Below are 21,207 nucleotides of genomic sequence, written 5' to 3'. Positions count from 1 at the left end.
ATAGTTTTGCTTACTGTGGAGGAGTAGGGGTTGGGGTGTTTGTAGCCCTATACCCAGAAGTTCTATCTTTGTGGTAGCTTGACGGAGATCTGCCTCTGACAATTAAAGGCGGTGATTCAATTGAACTCAATAAGATTGGTTGGATCTGCAAGTCCTCGTCCTCGATTATACCCAATAATTCGACATGCAAGGTAAAGTATCTAGCAGTTGTGTTGGTGCTTTTAACTCTAATAGAGCTGGTGAATTGGATTCTTTCGAATCTAGCCACCTTGGAAATGGATTGACTAGGGTAGCTTTTCAATATCGACTGGTCCTTGTAGCTATCCAAATTGTACTCTTGGTAGTAGTTTCCCCTATCAAAGTAAAAGATTTTATTCATAGTTTCGATCTTGTTGTTGTTACGTTTGTTACAACTTACTTTGACAGTCTCGTGGTCAGGCAACTCTGAAGGAACTGCAGGGTAGATTGGTGGTGGGAACTGTGGACCTTTATCTCTTTTAGCAGTGTGCTGGATCAAGGAGATGGCAACATCTTCATCAGAACACTTGGCCACTAACCTAATTGCAAAATAACTAATTGGAACTCTCAGTTCGCCAGCGTGTTGGTTGTGGTGTGGATGGCCGGGATGGTTTTGGGGCTGGTTTTGTGGGTGGCTAGGGTGATGAGGTGGGAAACCATTAACCTTGTTGTTGACCTTGTCGTAAGTGTAGAACTTGTTGCCGATGAACTTTTCAAAATCGAAGTCTTGCAATGTAAACGATGCAACCAAGGTAAAGTAGTTACGCTTATAGCCAATCCAAGAACCGGTTTCGCCCATCTCAAACCCTCTATCAATACGGGCATGCAACAATGGTGTCACTGGCATATCGGTCCCCACACAATATACTGGCTGGTGTTGTTTGCTGATGGAAAATGGAGGCCCAACACGGAACAAATCGCTAGATCTAGGTGCGACTTTTCTGGTCGACGATTCCAACATATCGTTTTGGTTAGCACGAGCCATCATAGCCATATGGTGCTGTTGGGCTTGTGATTGAGCGTCAGCTTGGTCTTGGTTTTGTGCTTGTTGTTTTTGTTTCTTGGTTTGACGTGGTTGTCTTGCTGGTTGAGGCAGTTGTTGCTGAGCCAAAGGTTGTGGTGTTGGTTGGGGAGTTTGGTGGTGTGATAATGGATGAGGAATTTGTTGATGCAAATGTGGCTGCTGAGGTGTTGGGCCTTGTTGAGCAGGGGGGGCTGGAATTTGGTGACCGAAATGGTGCAAATGTTGTTGTTGTTGTTGTTGCTGCTGCTGTTGCTGCTGTTGTTGTTGTGGATAGGACATTGGGTTGAAATGCATATTCAAATGGTCCTCGTGGTGTAATTGAGGGTGCATTTGTTGTTGGAAATGTTGTTGGTATGGGTTTGGGGTCATCAACTGATGGTGTAATTGTTGTTGATGCATTTGTTGGGCATTGTAGTGCGACATCTGCTGGTATGGCTGGTGGTTCAAATGTTGGTTGTTGTTGACACCAGCTGATGGATGCATAGCGAAATGAGGAAGCTGGGACTGTTGTTGCTGAGCAATACCATGATAGTGAATAGGATGGTGAGGAAGCTGGTGGTGGTGTTGCTGTTGTTGTTGTTGTTGATCATAAATTGAAGGCTGATGGTGTCCAAATTGATGGTGCATGGAGTCTTCGTTTTTGATATTGTGAATAGTTGCAACATTAGCAGCGGCAGCTTCTTCACTCGATACGTTAGGATCTTCGTTGGGCATGTTCATCATTCTGACAAGAGTTTGATTCATATATATCGGTTGGTGTCGTAAAAAAAAAGGGAAACAAAAAAAACTTTTTGTTGTTGATGCTGTCTGGACTTTGTGAAATTATCTTTCTTTTTTTTTCGGTTGTCGACAAGAATCTGGTATCACGCAAAGGTATATGTGTTGGTTTGCTAAATACCTTGATAGTAACGATATGATATCTCCTGAAGTATAAAGCTTGAAAGGAAGATGGTAATATGGAGATGGGAAAGGAAAAAAAAAAAAAGAAAAAAAATTTTAATGTTGTCTTTTTTTTTCCTCAGTCGTTCCGTTTGATGTGATGGGATTGAAAATTCGGTTTTTTTGAGCAAGTGTGCACTACTGTAAGAATTTCTTTTTTTTTAAAAGTTGACAAGCTGGTACTAGTGAACGGGGACTCAATGAAGTGATATAAAAACGGGGAAAGCGTTGATAAACTGTTGCGGGAGAAAAACCTATTAAACACAAACTTAATCTTTAAAATAAGATAAAGGTTGAGTTTATATAAAAAAAAAGATGAGCAACAGAGAAAAGTTTTTGGACAATTTGAATTTTGAAGAGAAAGTGAAAATCGCCACAAAAAAAAAATTTTTGCTTTTGTACGTTTCATGTACAATTTAAAATAGGAGGTTTATTTCGGGCACGAGAGAGAAGGGCGATTAAGCCTGTACACCAAGTATTGTTTCTGCTGATAGTATTCAAATATAATTTGAGTAAGATCTATGCGAACACAAGCACTGGTAAAACTTTATTTAGAATTGTAAAAGGTAAAATTTTTGGTCTGTAAATTCTATGTAATGCTGTTGTTGTTGTTTGTCATGACTTTCTGTTACAATGCAGATTTAATATCTTGTGCATTACATTATGTTTTTTTTTTTTGTACAAAACGCGTCATTACCAAACGACATGAGCCAATAGGATTTCAGGTAGACGAAAAACAATACAATCGCCAAAAACAAAGATAACAAAATTGCCGTATGGCCGTAATAAACTTTTATAGATAACTTTCAGCATCACATCGGAGGCGACACTGAACAATGAACCGTCAGGCGTTGTGTGATGCTCCAAACAAATGTCACATTGCTTTTATTAGTGTAACCGAAAAATGTCACCGTCAGATATCACCACCATAAAAAAACCGTTGGAATACAAAACCAAAAAAAAAGTACAAATGCCAAACAAACAAAAAAAAAAATTTTTACTCAAAAGAGCGTCGGGAAGGGGGGGGTTAGTTGGTGAGCAACTAAAATTTGTTGGTGGCGTGTACAAAACACTAAAAGCCACCCGATAGCACAAAAGCCAATTGTTTGGGGCAAGTTTAATCGACCGTCTTGTGCTCATAATTGCCACAACCATAGCCGAACAGTATTTCCCCACGAGAAAGTTGGCACTGTTTCAGGATTTTGAAACTTGGTTGGTACCCTTGCAAAACGAGTGATGACAAAGACAGAACAATCAGTGTTGGCACAAACACAGTTTCACAATTTGCGGATAAATATATGATCCGGAGTTCCTGTATTTTAGCTCTATTTTGGTAAAAATTTGACCCAAAAAGTTGTACACCAAGGAGATGTGGTTGGTCCAACGACCCAAGACTACTAGTGGCAACGCAAGCATGCTAATGGCAGTAAGAACCAATAGCATGTAGCTACTCATCCTACTAGATATTAACCTTTACCTGGCTGTTGTTTGGTGGCCAGTCCTGTCCTGTCGTTGCAGAGCAAAATTTTTTTCGCCTTTTTTTTTTCGCAGAAAAACTTTACATCAAAATGAAAAATAGCGAACCAACACCAAACTGGGAGTAACCAATCCATGTCATGCAGCAGCCTCCATCGTACCACCATCACCATTATCATGATGCAAACGGCAAGGGAGTCAACCAAGAGATATTAGAGAAAGCCACCGCTGGTCTGCGTTCACGATCCACATCAGATCTTCACCACCACCATCACCACCATCACTACCAAAGCAATAATGCCAACTTCCCATCGTCTTCGAGTTTGCGTGATATCTTGTCGCTAGTTTTCATTATGCTTTCGTTCCCACAGTACATGTCCTTAGGGCTATTGGTTGTGTATTTGATGTTGGGGTCAAACTTTATGGGTGGGAAATTCTTGATAAACTTTTTATTGCCACAACTGCATAAGTTGGCATTCACTAATGTGAAACACTCGTTGGTGACTTTTATCAAGATGGGTGCAATAGACGTGTTTCTTTTTTATGGGTTGGGTAAAGTTGTAAAGAAGAAGAGTTATTTCAATTATCTAGTCATTCTTTCCAAGGCGATTGTTGCTAGTGAGTTTATTGGGTCGTCGTCGATAAACTATATCAACTCGATATCATCAAAAAAGTTTACCACAAAGATCCAGTACGACGATAAGAACCGTATATTCAACAGCAACTTGATCAATGCGATTGTGTGTTTTATTATTATCAACTATGTCAAGTATGTATTGAATTGGGTCAACTTATCGTTTCAGCTATTTAGCACCCCGCAATACTCGGCGCATATCACCAACTTTAATTTCAGCCACTGGAATGTGCAGGTATATTTGTTTTTATGCATACACACAATCATCCAAGCGTTGTTTAGGCAATCGCCAATTGCCCAGAGCTCTATCCCAACTGACGACATATCAGTAAATGTCGATAACAATCAATTGTTGGATATTTACACCAAGAATTTGCCCAAGTTTAATGGTAATTACAATAGCAACTATTCGGTGGCATTAAAGAACTTTGAGAATTTCATTATTTCGCCTTTCAATAGCAAGTTATCGGTTATGAAGAACCGTATGCGGGCGTCGTCGTTATCGAATTTGGCCATGAAAACGACTACTACAAGCACCACTACTTCGCTCACCAGTTCTACCACGTCGACGTCTTTGACTACAACGACCATTTCTCCCAACGTGACTCTTATTGAAAACACCATTATTGTACAGCCATTTTGGTCGATCATTGCAGCAGTGAAAGCGATTTTGAAGAACCCCAACTTGTTTAATGGCGAGCTGACCAAGAAGAAAAATGAGGGTGGAGTGTTTTTGACGAAGGAAGTACAACCCAATGTCCCCATGGCGATTATGGTGATTGATTCGTCGAAAGTGGTACTCCATGTGTTGTCGTCGATTCGAGAGGATATTGAAGTGAGACTTAACAATATCAAGTGGTCGTATTTCAAAGTTGTTGGTGAGTATCTTGTGATTTATGGGTTGACGCCATTGTTTCAGTATGAGGTAGACATCGTGGCCAAGTCGCTGGTGTTGAACCATCTTGTGATAAACACTACTGATGACGACAACCAGGTTATTAACAAGTCGAGCAAGGAAACTTCGTCGTTGGCCACGTTGCAGACCTCGCTTGAGTCGGTAATGAACAAAACAGAATCCCTCAAGGCCAAGCTTAAAAAGTATAAGAAAGACGAAAACAAAAAGATCACTGAGATGAGAAACTCTATTGAGTTGCTCAAAAACAAAATCTCAAAGAACCGTCAGGGCAATGATAATCGTATTTTTGGAAAGATCAAGGGGTTAAAACATTCTGTGATGCAGTTGGAGAACGAGATTGAGGGATTGAACAAGGAGATTCTGGAGTTGAGTAAAACCGAAGGCAAGTTGCAGGAGGCAATGAAAAGCAAAGAGTCTGCGCAGTTACAAGAAATTGCTGAATTGAACAAGATCTATGCCGATTTTGAGTCGAGAATGAAAGATGCCCGAGCCGAACTTAAGACTGCCAGCCAAGAGTTAACGTCGCTCAGTGCAAAGAGTCAAAAGTTGATGGTCAAACAAGCAGCCAAACAGGAAGAACTTCGAAACTTGTCAACGGACATTAAGAACATTAAGAAGAATGAGATTCTGGCCAAGTTTACAAAGAGGTTGAAACGCACTAACGAAAAGTTTGAGACGATCTTGCCGAAAATTATCCAGGAAACCGAAAGTTTAACTCGTGAGTATAATGAATTAGTAGCATAGTAATATACACCTAATCTTCTGACAACGATTTGCCGATCTTGTGGAACCCTCTATCAAAGTATAGTATGCCGCCAGATTTTTGGGTCTTGTTGTGTATTATATCGACGACGTCTGCGACCCATATTTCGTGGTTGTCGACAGGGAAGGTGTTTCGTGTTTGACATATCAATGTTGTTTCGACGTTGGACAATATTGGTATTTGCACATCAGATATGTTGTAGAACAGGTAGTCAACTCCCTTTTGGAGACGTGTGAATGGTTTTGTCATTTCGTGGAATACCTGGCCGTCGATTTTCTCTTCCTTTGTTGGTGCTAGCTTTGCCCCCTTGTTGAGCTTGACGCCTTTGGCAAATATTCGACTTAGATGGACCGAGTTTTTCGTTGGCGGCAATACGTGCAATGCAAGGTATTTATGTTTATGCAACTCGCTCGAAGTGTATGAAGGTAAATGCAAATTAAACTGTATAAACGGAGATGGGAACACCGACAATGAACACACCGAACCCAAGGTCATACCGTGCAATTCGTTAAGATTGGATGTTGCTGAAGTCAAGATCATCGCCTGGGACGAGACTCTTCCCATGGCTAGTCGGAACGATTCCAGAAGACATGATGTGGAGTACTTGCGGAGCATTTTGGGTGTGGTGTGAATAGGATGTTGAAAAAAAAAAAAAAAAAAAGGCGATGAAATTTATTGGATAGAAGTCGCAGCGCGACATTCTAGATTTTGTGTAAAAAGGGGCGGTTCAGGAAAAAGTTTAGGACATGTGTGTCTATACCTGAACACGGAAAGGCAGAGGTAGGGTGGGCAATAGGTACCACGATGGTAGCGTAGTGGGTAGTATACTAGATGGCAGTGTATACCAGGTGGTGGCACTTGTCCATGTTATTGTTTTGGCCAGATTCGGATCTTTAATTGAGAATATTTTGCTTCTGCGAAAAAAAACGGAAGATTTCCAAGCCTTGTTTTATATCCCTTATACTATATATAGCACAGCATCGCCGAGATTTGGCAATTTTTTTTTTCTTGTACATCAAACCATGTTATTTTCATCATTGTTAGTATCTACATTAGTTTCAGTGGCTACTGCTGCCAACCAAGAAGTTGAAGCTATCCAGTTTAGTAATCTTGGGTTTTCTGGTACTTATAACCAAGTTGAAAAGTTGAGTAATATCTATAAAGATTCGTGTTCATGTGAAGTTAACAAAACGCCAGTATCGTTTTCTGGGACGAACGCACCATTGAACGAAGAAGTTTCTGTGCATTTCCGTGGTCCACTTGTATTGAACAAATTTGCGTCCTACGTTTCAGATGGGTTCAAGTATGGTGATGATAGTTCTGGCGACTGGAAGAGATTGAGTTACTACGAAGGGTCGAGTGGAACCAGTGAGAATGTCACGTTTTTGACGAGTGCCGGTAAGAACTCTTCGTGTTTGGGTATTGGGTTGACATATGCTGGTACCGATGGTATTTCCAAAGCCGACTCGTCGACTGTTTTGGCCAAAAATACGTTGATCAACTCGAACGACGAGTTTGTGATTTTCTCCAACATTAGCTGTGGCAAGTCCGGGTACAACAACGATTGTGGTGTCTACAGAAGCGACATTCCTGCCTACCATGGGTTTTACGGTACCACGAAAATGTTTTTGTTTGAATTCCAAATGCCAAATGAGACACATACGTCAACTGATATTTCCAACTACAACATGCCGGCCATTTGGCTTTTGAATGCGCATATTCCAAGAACCGCACAGTACTCAATGAATGTTAATTGTTCGTGCTGGAGATCTGGGTGTGGTGAGTTTGACATTTTTGAAGTGATGAACTCGACTGAGTACCTTCACATGTACAGCACCATTCACGATTACCAAGGGTCTGATGATATTCAAACTGGTATGGCTGCACCCGCCTATATTGAGCGTGATTTGACTGGCACTATGAGTGGTGGTGTTGCCTTTGACCTGAGTGGCAATGCTGTTGTTTGGGTGTCTAACTCTACATCGTTTGATTCTACTATTCAAGCTTCTAGTGTCAACTCGTGGGTTAAGCAAGCTGGTGCTGATGTTGCCACTACATTGGCTACCGTTACTGGCCAATCTGCCACTACTACAAGTAAGAAGAGCGGTGGTGTTAGTTACCAACCATCGTTTATCACTAACTTGCTTATGACGGTGCTTACACTTTGGGTTATTTAGATTAATGTTATAGATTTACAAAATCAGTATACGCTAGTATTAATTGTGATAGCTCGCGATGGGTGTAGTTGATGAATTTAGGGTGGGTAGTGAATATGTTGTTGACGTAGGTGGTGCTTCCCTCGATACGTACTGGCACGTCCATGGGTTTGAGGATGATGCCTGACTCTCCTGACTCGTTGCCCACATCCTCAAGTAGTTCCTCTATCCTCTGCCTATACATCTTGTCGATCACATCCACCATATCCCTATCCATGCCAACTTTTGCTTTTGACGACTTGCATTGCTGTATGAACTGTAGGGGCACCAACTTTTGAATTGCCTTTGGCCTATCGACGATCAATTTAATATATCTGGCACTATTGACGATTAATCGACTGGGCTCGATGGTGTCGTTTAGGGTTGGGGTGAGGACGTGGTGGTTGTCCTGTTGGGTAACTGTCAACGGTATGCCATTGCCTATGGGTAAAGTTGATGAAGGCGAGTTTGCGTCGAGTCGTGCCAATGCCAATGCAAATGGGTTGTTGTCTAGGGACGGGTAGTACCCATTCTGGTACAATGCTGCAGCGTGTTTCTTTGGCCCTCTTAGCCAACGTGTAGGGTTAACTAGTATAGGGTGATTGTATGCTCTCATCTTTGTAGAGAAAGTGAAATGAAATTTTTTTTTTCTTGTGTTGCGACCAAGAATGTTTTGTTTTTGTTTCACATCATAATTGGATTTGGCATTTATTACAAATTCAAAACCGATGAGATGTCGCAGTATATATATCGTTGGGTCGGACTGTGATAGTTGAGGGTGGGTGTTGGCACCACAGCAATGCACGGTTTTGGAATATTGGTGTTGATTCTACCATTGTGTTTGAGTGCACCAGCTAATGTGCGTACAGTTGTTGTTACTGCGCCCGTCGAGATAGTAACAGTAACGCAAGTGGGAACACAGATATACAGTGCCACTAGCTTAGAGGCCCCAACATCTAGTTTAGCTGAAAGTTTTACCTCCAGTGCAAAGACAACCAGTTTAGAATCCAGTTTATCAACCAGTTTATCCACCAGTTCGTCCAGCAGTGTGCCTACCCCTGGCAACTCATACTATAATACCATGTTTAAAGTCTGGCAAAGGTTTTGGGGAGACGGAAAGTGGAATGATAACGACTCCAACTGTAATGACGGCTACACGTTACCTGTTTTGTGGACAATGGCAGTGTTGGGAGAGGCGATTGTCAAAACCGGCGATGTTTCTGGTGTTGAAGTGACATTAGATAGAATAATGCAGTATTATGATTCAGCTACCAAAGCGTTTCTGGCGTCGCCAAACGATGGTGTTGAGGTTTATTCCGACGACATTGCGCAGCTTGCTTGGGTGTTTATTGATGCGTTTAAGATGACTGGCCAACAAAAGTATTTGGACCATGCTAAAGATATTGTGTTGTATATTCAGACGCAACAGGGTCCTAATGGTGGGATTATCTGGAAGAAAGATAAGAATTATATTGCGTCGATTTCGACAGTCGAAGCTGCTTTGGCTGCAGTTAGGTTGTACGATATAACCCGCGACAACTCGTTGCTTGAATTTGCAACTGATTGTATGGATTTCATGTTTAAGAATTTGCAGGACCCCCAGGACAAGTTATTTTTTGATGGAACAGATAAGAACGATTTGGGTCAGGTGGATAAGGGGAAGTTGACGTATACGATTGGGTGTTCTATTAGCACGCTTGTGTATTTGCACAAATTCAGGGGTGACCAGGATATGTTGGACAAGGCGTTAGAGTTGGCGCTGGCAGCCACCAACCCTGGTGGTGCATTCTACGATGGGAACGGGAACTGGAACAATAACTTAGAGTATGTTCATCTCTTGTTTGCAGGGTTTGCAGATGCATTTAGGTTGAGTGACCTGTTTGGACAGTATAGGGATGAAGTGGTTAAGCAAGGGAATTATATCTACCAGTACTTGCAAGACCCCAAGGACCTGTCGTTGTACTTTACTCTGATTGCAGCATCTACACGTTCTACGTTTGACCGCTATAGCAAGCTGTTTAGAGGCAGTTTTGATGACGATGACTCAGTGTACTGTAACAACGATCCATCGCAACATGCCAAGAAGAAGTTGTTAGTAAATGCTAGTGCTGTACAAATTTTATATTTTATGGCCAACTACTAAGTATACCCAGATCTGATTTATAGAAAAAAAAAATAAATGTGCATCGCAAAAAAAAAAAAATTTTGTTGTGTTACTCTTTTACCAATCATGACACAAGCTACACTTCAGACTATATACGATAGGCCGTATGAGATATTTAAGACTGATGGAGAGTTTTTTAATAAGCTAGTCAAGTCGTTTATAGACCCGTTGGCGAAAAAGTATTCTGTGTTGGATGAGATATATATTGATGGGTTAGACTCATCGCAAGTTTTTGGACAAACAAAAATGGTTCTCGATGGGGTGGGTGAGGAGTTGTTGGGGAGTGTTATACCGGAGATACAAGGGATGGTAAGAGATGAAGAAGAGGAAGAAGAGAACACTCAAGAAGAAGAGGACACTCAAGAAGAAGAGGAACCGCCGGCAGAAGAAGAGGAACTCGAGGAAGTCGAGGAAGAACTGGAACAAGAAGAACAGCCAGAGGATGAAGAACCCCAAGTTGAACTGGAGGAAGAACAGCCCGAAGAAGAGGAAGACGCCGAACCTATCCATAAAGATGCGTTTGGCCTTAATGATGGGTTTTTCGATATTGACGAGTTCAACAAACAAGTCTTGGCTATGGAGAACGATAATAACGACGATGAGATAGACTATTTTGATAGTTTGAGTGGCGACGACGATGAGATGGATTACTACAATGACTTTTACGACAAGCCAGGAAAGTTTAAGCAACAAGTGCCTGAAAAAGAGGAGTTTGAGGAAGATGATTACGACAATGCAGTCAACTCGGCTATGCTAGATTTATTTGCCGAGGAGGAGCCACAGCCAAAGGAAAGTTTGTCGTCGTTTGAAAAGCAGCAAAAGTCTATCCAAGCGGAAATTGCCAGGTTGGAAGCAGAATTGGTGGCAGATAAGAAATGGACAATGAAAGGTGAGATCACGTCTAAAGATAGACCGCGAGAATCGTTATTGGAGGAGACTGAAATAGCTTTTGACCGTACATCCAAACCGGTTCCGGTGATAACTGAGGAGTCGACGCAGACATTGGAAGACCTTATTCGCAAACGTATCAAGGAAGACGATTTTAATGATTTGCCCAGACGTATAATAACAGACATTTCCAAGTTCCACAAGACGCCACGAGCCGAGGTTTCTGAACAAAAGTCGTCCAAGTCGTTAGCTGAGTTGTATGAGGATGAGTATAACCATGTTGATGCACAACAAGAATCGATCAACGAAGAGGTGAAGAAACAGCACGACGAGATTAGTGAGTTGTTTACCAAGGTTACACATAAATTAGATGCGTTGTGTTCAGCTCATTTCATTCCCAAACCACACCAAGCCAAGACCATTGATATTAAGGTTACCGATAGTATTAGCATGGAAGATGCGCAGCCATTGCATGTGTCGAACGAGTCGAGGTTGGCACCACAGGAGATATATAAGATTGGTGATGATGAGGCTAAGGGTGATGGAGTTAAGGGCAAGTCGCAAGTGCAATTAAAGTCTGGTTTGTCGTACTCGAAAGATGAGTTGAGTCGTGAAGATAAACAGAGGTTAAGACGTGCTAGCAAGAGAAAGAAGGCCAAGACGTTTAACCAAAGACAAGAGACCAAACGTCAAAGGAAAGATGGTGTTGTCGATACGTTGGCTGGTGCAAAGAACCTTACTGTCATTGGCAATAAGGGTGAGATGAGAGACATTAAAGGTAATCTCAAAAAGGCCAGCGGGCCACAAAGCTCAAATAGTTTTAAGTTGTAGTCGTGTAGGAAAACAGAGGAAAAAAAAAAAAAGAAAAAAAAGTCGACGTCAAAAAAAGTTTATCTTGCTTATGCATGGGACCATGATTACAATTGATTTTTTTCTTAAATTGGTTACATTGCCATATACTGTGACCAAGACGGTGTTGCAGTACTATACGGTGGGCACACCATATTCACGTACTAATCAGGAGTTCCGCAACTCGTTGTGGAAGAATGTGTTGTTATCGGTGCAGTACCATGTTTCGGGGAACTACAAGAAGGAGAATATTAAAGCGGTTATCTACCAGCCGATTGACAAGGTGATTGCCAAGTTCAAGACCCATCCATTGGCATCGGGGTTGGCGCATTTTGGGGAAAAGTTTGATGAGTATAGTTATTGGATCCACAAGGCAGATACCCAGGGCAAGGTGTTGATCTATATCCATGGCGGAGGGTACTTGTTGAACATGTTTGAGTCGCAGTTTGTTTTTGTTTCGGCGTTGCACTATGCGTTGGATGACCATGCGGCGGAGAACACGTCGATTTTGGTGGTTGACTATTCGTTGACCATGTTTGATAATGTTTATCCGACACAGTTGTATGAGCATTTGGTTACGTATAACAATTTGGTGGCCCAAGGGTATAAGGATATTTTGTTGTTAGGGGATTCAGCAGGGGCACATATGTCGTTGTCGTTGGCCAGAGCCATAGCATATCCGGAAGAGGCCAAGCAGCAGTTGCAGCAGTATAACGTGCTGCTTGATTTGCCACAGCCACAGGCATTGATATTGGTATCGCCGTGGGTGCAGCCATGCACCACCCCGAAACTTCCGCCACGACACGGGTGCGATGTGTGGGGCGATCTAGGTGCACAAGACACGTCCATGGGAGAGTTGTATGCTGGGGATAACGATAAACTGTTTATTAATAATTTTTTGACATTTACCAATACCAATTGGGACGAGCACTGGAAGGAGGTTGAGGCGTTGAACGGTAACACGTTGATGATTGTGGGAGAGAGAGAGGTTTTGAGAGATGGGGTCGATGATTTTTACAACATTATTAAAGGTGGCGTCGAATACTATACTGAGCCTGGTGGTATACATGCAGGGCTAGTCTATGTTGAGTGCTTGGACTATATTAGCAAACAAGGGGCCGAAAGAGCAATCAAGGGAGATTTCAAAGACAAGTTTGCATATAATTTAGTAGCAAAGTTTATTAATGAGCGAGTATAGAGTTTATAGAAAATGTAAACAATCTGTTGCAAAAAAAAAAGGGACACCCAACTATAAATAGTGGAGGGATTGTCGCCTCTCGTTTTTTTTTTGATCAGCAATGATTTGCTTAGTTTTATTCTATACTATTGTGCTTGTCAGTGGTTTGGCTAGTGCTCCGATTCGGTTTTCGTTAGGTGCCCAGGTTGGGTACACCACGTATAAGGTATTTGAGATTGGCGATGGCCAGTTGTTCCATGGCAACGCTACCGTTGAGTGCTTGATGGGGAATAGTTCGTATATGGCACCAGAGCCGTGTGGCAAGTGTAAGGTGACCCCGGTTTACTGCAAGGTTGGGAAGTCCCCACAATACTTTATGCTTAGTGATGGTGTATTGTATGACCAGCGAGGTGCTATTGGAGAGATTGTTGCTAACCACCAGTTTCAGTTTGATTTGCCGTCGCAGTCCAGTGCGTTGTTCAATAAGGGATGGTCGGTTGTTTCGTCGAATGGTAAGCGGTTGCTTTCACTCCATGGCAGCACGCGGTTCTGGCACTGTCAGGCGGGCACTAACGGGTTGTACAAGTTGTATGATGCGTCGATTGGCGGTCAGTGTTCGCCAGTGTATATTGTGGTGTTGCAGCAGGTGTGGTAATTTTCGGTATTGACATAGTCAATGTATAATTTTTCGTAAAATGGTTTAGTGGTGTAGCGGTATCACGTTTCCTTCACACGGAAAAGGTCTCGAGTTCGATCCTCGGCTAGATCATTATTTTTTTGCCCGCCATTTTGGTTATGGTAATTTTTTTTTTATTTATTTCTATACACACTATATATCGTCTTCACTATCGGTTTCTTCGGCATGGGTATCTTCTGACCATTCTATGTAGTTTGGAGCGACGATGGATTTGCTGATGGGCAAGACCAATGGATCGAATGGGAAGTAAGCTTCCAAGTCCAAGAACTCTTGTTTCTGTTTAAAGTTGCCAACTGCGGAAGGCAATGCGTTTGTGTGCAACATTCTCTCGCGTTTATTGTGTTCGATGATGGAGTAGCAGTAGCAGACATTGAGTTTGGTGGCCAACTTGGCAAATATGTACACCACGGTCTCGTCACAGAACTTTAGCGGGTTAAACTTGGTAAGGATAGCTCTTTGGAAGAACTTGTCGAGGTCGCACTCCCAGTCGTTTTCGGTGGTGGAGAGTAGTTCGTGGCGGAAACAGAAGATGTAGAGCAATGCCTGAAATGCGGCGTAGAATAGTTTGAATCGTTCCATACCCCCGACTTGTTTGTCGCCACTAGACTCGACCTCTTGTTCTCTTTCGATGATAAACTTGTTGAGCCAACCGACAAGATAACTGACAATGAAGATGACCTGGTGGCGGGAAAGGTTTTTGGCTCTGGCGATGTATGACGACAAGTACTGCATTGCCTTGAGACGCTTTTCCAAGATTTCGCTGGGGTTGAAAGCCACATCGATGAGCAATACCAAGTATGAGTCGGCCAATTCAGGTTGGAACTGGGTGATGTGGAATAGGATAAACTGGATCAGTTTGGTAAAGTGGGTGGGCAAGATGTGGCTTTTGAAGAGGGAGTTGATGGTGTTGAAGAGGTTGACACCGTTTCCGTTGTTTAGTTCTTCGATGGTGAATGAGTTGGCGGTGGTAGTCAAGAGGGTGCTGATAATGCTATCGAGTTTGGACAGGAGGGATTTGATGGAGGTGGTGGTGACCTCCCATTCGTCTTCGCTGTCGGAGTCTTCTTCGCCACTAATCAAATCTTCGATCTCTTCGTCGTCTAGGTCGTCAAGTTCGTTCTGGAGTTCAACGTCTAGTTTTATACTCGACTCGATGATTAGTTGCCATATACTGAATTGTAACTCTGGAGTGTAGTCCAAGACGCGGACTAGGTTCTGCACGTAGTTGGTAAGTTCCTTTGTCGAGGACGAAATGTGGTGGGGGAAGTTTTTTTGCAAGAGTTGTGGGATTGAGTTGATTGATGTGGGAACGTATTTGATGATTTTGGTGAGTATTTCGTGGTGGTGGGTCGTATTTGGCGAGTCAAATTCCTGGATAAGTTTGTTTGTCACTTCATGGAGGTATTTTGGGAGCGTCGACACCAATGCAACGAGGAATTGGGAATACGATTCAGCGAAACGGTGGTACCCATCGGTATCGGCTATGTCTAGCCAGTTGTATCTCAAAATGGCAAAGATGAGGTTGCTGCATGCGGTGTTGTCCAAGCGTGAGGTATTTGACACGAGTCCGTTCAAGACGATCTGAAATTGGGGGAGTGTGATTGATTCGGGGTGGCCAATGGGGAGATTGATTTTATCTGTGATGGTGTTGATGGGCAAGGCATCGGTTTCTAGGGATAGCAATGCCGACTTGACGTATGTAGTGTACATTTTCTCTGAAAACTGGTCATCTGACATGGTATTTTGTTTCTTATTAGGTGAATCAGATGGGGAGATGACACGTTTGCGGGTTAGTACTGACATGGCTATGGTAGGAGAAGGTGTAAGATGAGGAAGAAAATTTTTTTTTTTTAGATTTTTTAAACGAGAAAAAAAAAAGGGTTGATCCAGAGAAGTGCAAAATGAGAAACTAAAACAGTCCTAGGGCTAGAGTTTAGTAGTTGATGGGAAGACCGGTATATGGGGTATTTGGAATGGTTTGAAGAAGATTTAAGCTGATCAAACGATTRAAGACTTTTTGCTTAAGAATTTGGTCAAAATTTCCACCAAAAAATAAYCACCTCAGGATAGTTGTTGTAGAGTCGACTGACTCAAGTAAAGAACGGATTGCAATTTAAAGTAGTTGGYCCGTTAAGCTAGCTCAGTAATGTCTGACTTGGTGCTTGGTGTATCTACGGTTAGAACTTGTTGAACAGAATAAACACTTGAAATATATAACTATAAAATATTTCTTTTCTTATTCCTGTACTATCTGYATATGTCTTGTAGAACAGAGCCCYTAATTGCCAAACTGGTTTAAAAAGCTGTCTACATCAAACTCTTCGTTTACGTGGTCGCCATTGTCGAGCAATGTCATGTTCAACCCGTCTAGTATCAGCTCGTCGTTTTCAAGTATGTTGTTCATGTCCAAGTTGTTGTCTGTGGTGGCAGGTACTTTGTCGTCCAATTTTAGGTCCTCGTAGTCCATGTTGGACAACATGTCTTCGTCGTTGGTATTGTCGTTGATGTCAAAGCCAATAAAGTCGTCAAAGTTGTCAAACTTTTGTGGGGCGGTCTCTGCCTTYTTRGCCTCCTCTGCCTTCTGTTTGTTTTACACTTTTCGTCTTTAATTATAGTTTCGAAGAATTTCCTAGGAACTTAAGAACTTGTAGGAGAATGCTAATAARAAGTTGTATTTCTTAATTGAAAGTTATAATCGTAAGAATATATTGTATAAAAGATGAGTTGATAAAGAAAAGATATAAAAAGTCCTATAAAAAAGTATTGTAAAATAAAAGTATATAAAAATCAAGTAAAATAGAATATTTGCACACAAATTAAAAGTAGTGCAAATTTGACAGAAAAGTAAAATAAAACACTTCTTCGCTTCCTCTGCCTTTTTCTTGACCTCTTCTTCCTTCTTCTTGGCCTCTTCTTCCTTCTTTCTTGCCGCTTCTTCTTTGACTTTCAATTCGTCAAGTTTCTTTTTCTTTTCAACCATAACGCCGAGACACCACTCTGCATCATTGAGTTTCGACACTGTTTGGTCTAGAATAGCATGGAAGTTTTGGATTTCGCCGTTGAGCAGTTGGGTTATGGATTTTTGGATTAGTTCGTTGTTGGGGCTAGTTATCACATTGCTTTGTTTTCTGTTTTGGTCGATTATCTCAAATATGTATCCTGATGATTTCAATATCTCGTCGAGTGAGTTATGTAATCTTGTTTGGAGGTTTTCTGGCATGGTGGGGGGAAATAAAGGTGTGATAAAATTATTCTTGTTGGTTTATGCGACGTTTGTGTCAGGGAAATAMCACCTTGATATATAGGGACATCTACACCCAGAGTGTAGACGGAGACACGACCTCCGAAGGATCGGTCTGTTGAGGAAGTATATATCTACATACGCACACATAGTGATTAATATACTATCAAGTGTTCACTGATACTCAGATTCCATTAATATAAGTYGTACGTATTAGGTCAACATTGGTGAAAAATTTGCACTCATCGAGAGCCGGGAATTAGTATAAAMAGAAGAGAAAAGAAAGGTATTTAGGATATAGAGACCGAGTTTYAGTAGACACTTTTAGTGGGCGTAAACTTTATTTACTCTGTTTTTTGCTTATTAAAAATTAATGYCTATCGTGTACTAGGACTAATTCTCASGAATATTCCRGAGAGAAGGGCAACTACATCTACAAGGACCGCAATGGGATCAGCCAGCTAGAGTTGGACTGGAACAAGAAGTATCATGTTGGGTATGCAGGTGGAAGTGGAGGGATATGGTACCTGCTTACCAGGAGGTGGTGCATTATAGTCCGAACTGGGTGACTTGGGCGAACAAAGAGAGGGGGTYAGTAGGGGGTAGTGAAGCATGTAGATGTATAGARAGACACCTCGAATGGCAAGACTAACTGTAGGCCAAACGAAGCAGAAACTCTGAATTGGAGGATAAACCCRTSTCTATAAGACATCAAGCACAGTTGTAGAGGAAAAGTCATTCAAGGAGTAATCAGATCATAAAAATGAAGCTTACATAAAAACGCGGTAACGACAGGTGAAGAGAAATTTGTCGATCAAATTTCATCCCGAAGGTTCTTCATCAGAGATAGWGWTGAATTTTCCCAAAATTTTTTGGACAYCTTCAGATGTAGCCCCAGCCAAGACTAACCAAGGGGGGGCCACTGGTTTAATTTACGGAAGTCTAACTGCCAACAAGARCGACTTGTACGTGTTAKCAACTCCGAATTCAAAAATCCCTCAAGATCTAGCTAACACTAACAAWTGYCTAACCAAGCTGAACCACTCTAAAACTACCCCCTGCTGTAATCACCACAACAATTAACCCACTCGTTAGCCCACACTAGCAGTTCTGTAACCAATTCAAAATGATCTAACTTACTGCTCTAATTTGCAGCAATATCAACAAATGCTTTAATCTGGWAATAAATTWGAATATCTCTAGAACTCTCAACTCACTGTACCAGAACTATTTAAACCAGATTTAACAACCCCAATTCAACCAATTCGGCACACTCTCAAATGAACCACTCAGTAATTGAATATCTCTCTTGGAAACTACACGTGAGAAACAGTGTATCCCTATTTTTAACCAATGTATTAACCGGATGGCAAACTTGAATAACTGTACAATCGATTTGGAAATCTCTTCTCAAATGAGCAACTCTGAGTTTGAACAACTCCTAGAACCTAAATTACAACTCTCTCAAATAAACAGCTCTCTAATTGAACAACACCCAACCCAATTTGGAAGTCTCTTCAAATTTCAACTACTCTGTGATTAAACAAMTCACTGTACCGGAACTACCCTTGATTTAAACMTCTCTCAACACTAACTCTAAAACAACTACACCAATCTAGAACTCTCTTCAAATTTGAACTACTCTAAGATTGAACAACTACATCAAGATTAAACTTATTCACTGATTTGAACCACTTTCATACCTAATTGAACAACCCCCCTAGTTTGGAACAACATTCCYATTTTGAAATACTCTATACCTCAACAACTCCTCGAACCCAAATTAAAACGCTCTCAAATAAACCACCCTCTAATTGAACAGCACCCTACCCAAGTCAAACATCCGTACARTCAATCAACTATCTAAAGCATCCGCACACCCAAYTCATTCTCACACACATCCGGACTAAAGGGGGTGCAAGCACCCCAAAAARRAAAAAAAAAAAAAGGTGAGCATCCGTACGGTTGTGGTGCGGCAGTTGGAGAAGTGTTGCTCACTCGAGGTGTGTGGCCTSTATTGGCTAGAAAATTATTGCTAAATCTAAACTTGTTTGTGTGACTCTCGCTTTGCTCGGGTGCTCGCTTGAAGTTAGACATCCGTGGTCAACAGAAAAAATGCGCAACAATGCGCAACAACACCCCACAATGCGCAAAAATACGCACAAAMATACGAACACATCTCTACCTGCTCTACCTGCTCTATCAACACAACCTACAAGGACCCCCCGTGTTGTTCCATACTAATGGAAACGCGGAAAAAAGATGGCAAAAATTTTTTTGCTAACAAATTTTGTTAGGCGCGAAAAAAAAGATGGCAAAGATTTTACAAGYTGTCAAAAAAAGATGACAAAAATTTACCAAGTTTTTTTGGGGTTTTTTTTATGGGTTTTTAGGGCTTATATAGGTTGTTTAGGGGTGTRGGAATAKGATGGGCTGTGTTTGGGAGCAAACGGAGCACTGGTTGCCGAGATATGCGCGGTTAAAGGTGGGTGAGTAGAAAAGGCGGAAAAACAGTAGGTAGATRCCCACTTTTTGCACTTTTTAAAGCACCACTAGATAGCTCTCACTCTGTAGATTCTACCTATCAAGGTTAGAAGTYGATRCCTCTTTTGGKTGTTGAGCTAGAGCCCGTTTTAGTCAGTTTTGGCCGATTTTACGACATTTTTTTGTCATCTTTTTTTTAACTATGCGACTTTTTTTTGGTGGTGCGACATATTTTTGCCATCTTTTTTTGGGGGTGCGACTTTTTTTTGCCATCTTTTTTTGGTGGTGCGACATTTTTTGTCATCTTTAATTTTGTATGGGRAAATTTTGYCATCTTTTTTGAGGCGACGACATTTTTTGCCATTTTCGGGAATAAGTTATTTCCGAGGAGAGGAAAATTTTGGGCTCGAGTTTGCAAAAATTCTGAGCTAAAAGTTGGTTCTAGTTGGGGTGAAAATGGGGAAATTCAAACAAAGAATTGATGCACAGCAAATAATAGAGTTTTAGACTTGTAATTGTGTATAGTAAGAGAATTAACTTCAAAGAAGAAGCAGGAGAATAGAATTTACTGAAAGGAGTAAGGGAAGTCTATTTTTTGAGTTTAAGATGGCAAAAGTTAAATTTAGAAACAGCTAAACAAGTCAGAASAACTATTAAMGTTGCGACTCTATTGTGAAGTTTAGTGGGTAAGTTATTTGACTGTTTTGGAGGCAGTTGATTGTGTAGTTGTGAAAATCGGGGTGCCGGTGGGAGACCCGTGGGTGATCGGTGAGCSRGGGACACGTCAACAAAAAAAGATGGCAGAAAAAAARMTGGCAGAAAAAAACAAACTATTTTACACCAGTTTTTTTCTTCAACAACCAGGCAATCAACAATCAATCAACAATCAGTCAGATATTCAGACAATCAGGTAAAATGGATTATGCAGATGTGAATGATACTTGAATTGGAAGTYAGACACCCGGGAGATAAAGAGTTTATGGAAAAGTCATTTTATTTGGAAAACTTATTTTGAAAAAGATGTCAAATCAGTGGGTGGTTGAGAGATGGGGCTAAATCTAATGCTAGAMCAAGACGTGAGAGAACTGCCATGTCGTTGGAAGGAATTTTAGCAAATTGTTTGAAAGCAGAGAAAATTGCCAGCGAAAGTCAAAGAAAATATTCTTGGGAGAGAGGGCCAGACAGAGAAAAGGGTAATGAAGATGGAGTGTGAAGTCTGAGTAATTGGMAATGTGCTTTGAGAGAAGTCRACAGTGGGGACATGGGAATYAGGTGTTGGAAATTCACGGATGGCGAAACYGTTGCTGGCCAAGCTAGTCAGGGATTCGCGGGAAATTATTGCAGCTCGGGTATGATTTTTAAGGGATTGGAAACTACTCTGAGAGACATGGAAGTCGACGTGGCAATGGAAGTRGCAAGGGAATTGGGAAGTACTGAGAGAATGRACAGCCAAGCCATCTTTTTCTGCTCGCGGGTTTAAGACCGCATTGCTAACAAATTTTGTTAGCAAGACCGCATGCGAAAATTAAGACCGCCGCAATAAAGACGTTTATAAACTATATAACATATAAATATAAACAATCCAAAGAAAAAAAATACAAAGTAAAAAGTTCAAGGAGAAGGCATCCTAAAAGAAGGATACTATAAACTCCTCATCAAGTAAATAAAATGTAAAGCAATCAGTAAAAAACAATAGCGAATTCTTAATAGTAATAGGTTAAGCAGTTAGAAACGGTGAGTGT

General features: G+C 41.4%; 11 protein-coding genes and 1 non-coding gene across 12 annotated transcripts, besides 1 other annotated feature; 7 read left to right on the top strand and 5 right to left on the bottom strand. All coding sequences in view use genetic code 12, as the record gives it.

The window, feature by feature from the left end:
- Positions 1–10: 10 nt before the first annotated feature.
- On the bottom strand, positions 11–1,525 carry NDT80 (transcription factor; the record flags this gene model as incomplete). Its single annotated transcript, XM_714472.2, has 1 exon — positions 11–1,525. The coding sequence occupies one exon, from the start codon at positions 1,523–1,525 to the stop codon at positions 11–13; it is 1,515 nt and encodes a 504-aa protein (XP_719565.1).
- Positions 1,526–3,597: 2,072 nt separating this feature from the next.
- Positions 3,598–5,751, top strand: EMC9 (Emc9p; the record flags this gene model as incomplete). Its single annotated transcript, XM_705380.2, has 1 exon — positions 3,598–5,751. One exon carries the CDS (start codon positions 3,598–3,600, stop codon positions 5,749–5,751), a length of 2,154 nt encoding a protein of 717 aa, XP_710472.2.
- A 10-nt stretch (positions 5,752–5,761) lies between these two features.
- On the bottom strand, positions 5,762–6,385 carry CAALFM_C200110WA (uncharacterized protein; the record flags this gene model as incomplete). The annotated part of the gene is made up of 1 exon (XM_705383.2): positions 5,762–6,385. The coding sequence occupies one exon, from the start codon at positions 6,383–6,385 to the stop codon at positions 5,762–5,764; it is 624 nt and encodes a 207-aa protein (XP_710475.2).
- A 407-nt stretch (positions 6,386–6,792) lies between these two features.
- Positions 6,793–7,947, top strand: PGA52 (Pga52p; the record flags this gene model as incomplete). The annotated part of the gene is made up of 1 exon (XM_705384.2): positions 6,793–7,947. The coding sequence occupies one exon, from the start codon at positions 6,793–6,795 to the stop codon at positions 7,945–7,947; it is 1,155 nt and encodes a 384-aa protein (XP_710476.2).
- Positions 7,948–7,954: 7 nt separating this feature from the next.
- Positions 7,955–8,581, bottom strand: CAALFM_C200090WA (uncharacterized protein; the record flags this gene model as incomplete). The annotated part of the gene is made up of 1 exon (XM_705386.2): positions 7,955–8,581. One exon carries the CDS (start codon positions 8,579–8,581, stop codon positions 7,955–7,957), a length of 627 nt encoding a protein of 208 aa, XP_710478.2.
- A 183-nt stretch (positions 8,582–8,764) lies between these two features.
- On the top strand, positions 8,765–10,108 carry FAV3 (Fav3p; the record flags this gene model as incomplete). Its single annotated transcript, XM_705387.2, has 1 exon — positions 8,765–10,108. The coding sequence occupies one exon, from the start codon at positions 8,765–8,767 to the stop codon at positions 10,106–10,108; it is 1,344 nt and encodes a 447-aa protein (XP_710479.2).
- Positions 10,109–10,144: 36 nt separating this feature from the next.
- Positions 10,145–11,848, top strand: MPP10 (rRNA-processing protein; the record flags this gene model as incomplete). Its single annotated transcript, XM_705388.2, has 1 exon — positions 10,145–11,848. The coding sequence occupies one exon, from the start codon at positions 10,145–10,147 to the stop codon at positions 11,846–11,848; it is 1,704 nt and encodes a 567-aa protein (XP_710480.2).
- A 70-nt stretch (positions 11,849–11,918) lies between these two features.
- On the top strand, positions 11,919–13,064 carry CAALFM_C200060CA (uncharacterized protein; the record flags this gene model as incomplete). Its single annotated transcript, XM_705390.2, has 1 exon — positions 11,919–13,064. The coding sequence occupies one exon, from the start codon at positions 11,919–11,921 to the stop codon at positions 13,062–13,064; it is 1,146 nt and encodes a 381-aa protein (XP_710482.1).
- A 100-nt stretch (positions 13,065–13,164) lies between these two features.
- Positions 13,165–13,698, top strand: CAALFM_C200050CA (uncharacterized protein; the record flags this gene model as incomplete). Its single annotated transcript, XM_705393.2, has 1 exon — positions 13,165–13,698. One exon carries the CDS (start codon positions 13,165–13,167, stop codon positions 13,696–13,698), a length of 534 nt encoding a protein of 177 aa, XP_710485.2.
- Positions 13,699–13,740: 42 nt separating this feature from the next.
- Positions 13,741–13,812, top strand: tV(CAC)1. Its single transcript has one exon. It is a non-coding gene; the product is annotated as a tRNA-Val (tRNA).
- A 60-nt stretch (positions 13,813–13,872) lies between these two features.
- Positions 13,873–15,543, bottom strand: RRN3 (rDNA-binding RNA polymerase I transcriptional factor; the record flags this gene model as incomplete). Its single annotated transcript, XM_705396.2, has 1 exon — positions 13,873–15,543. The coding sequence occupies one exon, from the start codon at positions 15,541–15,543 to the stop codon at positions 13,873–13,875; it is 1,671 nt and encodes a 556-aa protein (XP_710488.1).
- A 779-nt stretch (positions 15,544–16,322) lies between these two features.
- Positions 16,323–16,597: a long terminal repeat ((rho-2a) Long terminal repeat (LTR); about 275 bp long, 13 copies per genome).
- Positions 16,430–16,960, bottom strand: TLO5 (Tlo5p; the record flags this gene model as incomplete). The annotated part of the gene is made up of 1 exon (XM_705397.2): positions 16,430–16,960. The coding sequence occupies one exon, from the start codon at positions 16,958–16,960 to the stop codon at positions 16,430–16,432; it is 531 nt and encodes a 176-aa protein (XP_710489.2).
- Between the last annotated feature and the right edge of the window lie 4,247 nt (positions 16,961–21,207).

The sequence above is a fragment of the Candida albicans genome, chromosome 2, assembly GCF_000182965.3.
Source record: "Candida albicans SC5314 chromosome 2, complete sequence".
In the NCBI taxonomy this organism is placed as follows: Eukaryota; Fungi; Ascomycota; class Pichiomycetes; order Serinales; family Debaryomycetaceae; genus Candida; species Candida albicans.
Note: the sequence above shows the minus strand (reverse complement) of the source record. Positions and strands in the feature narration are given on the sequence as shown.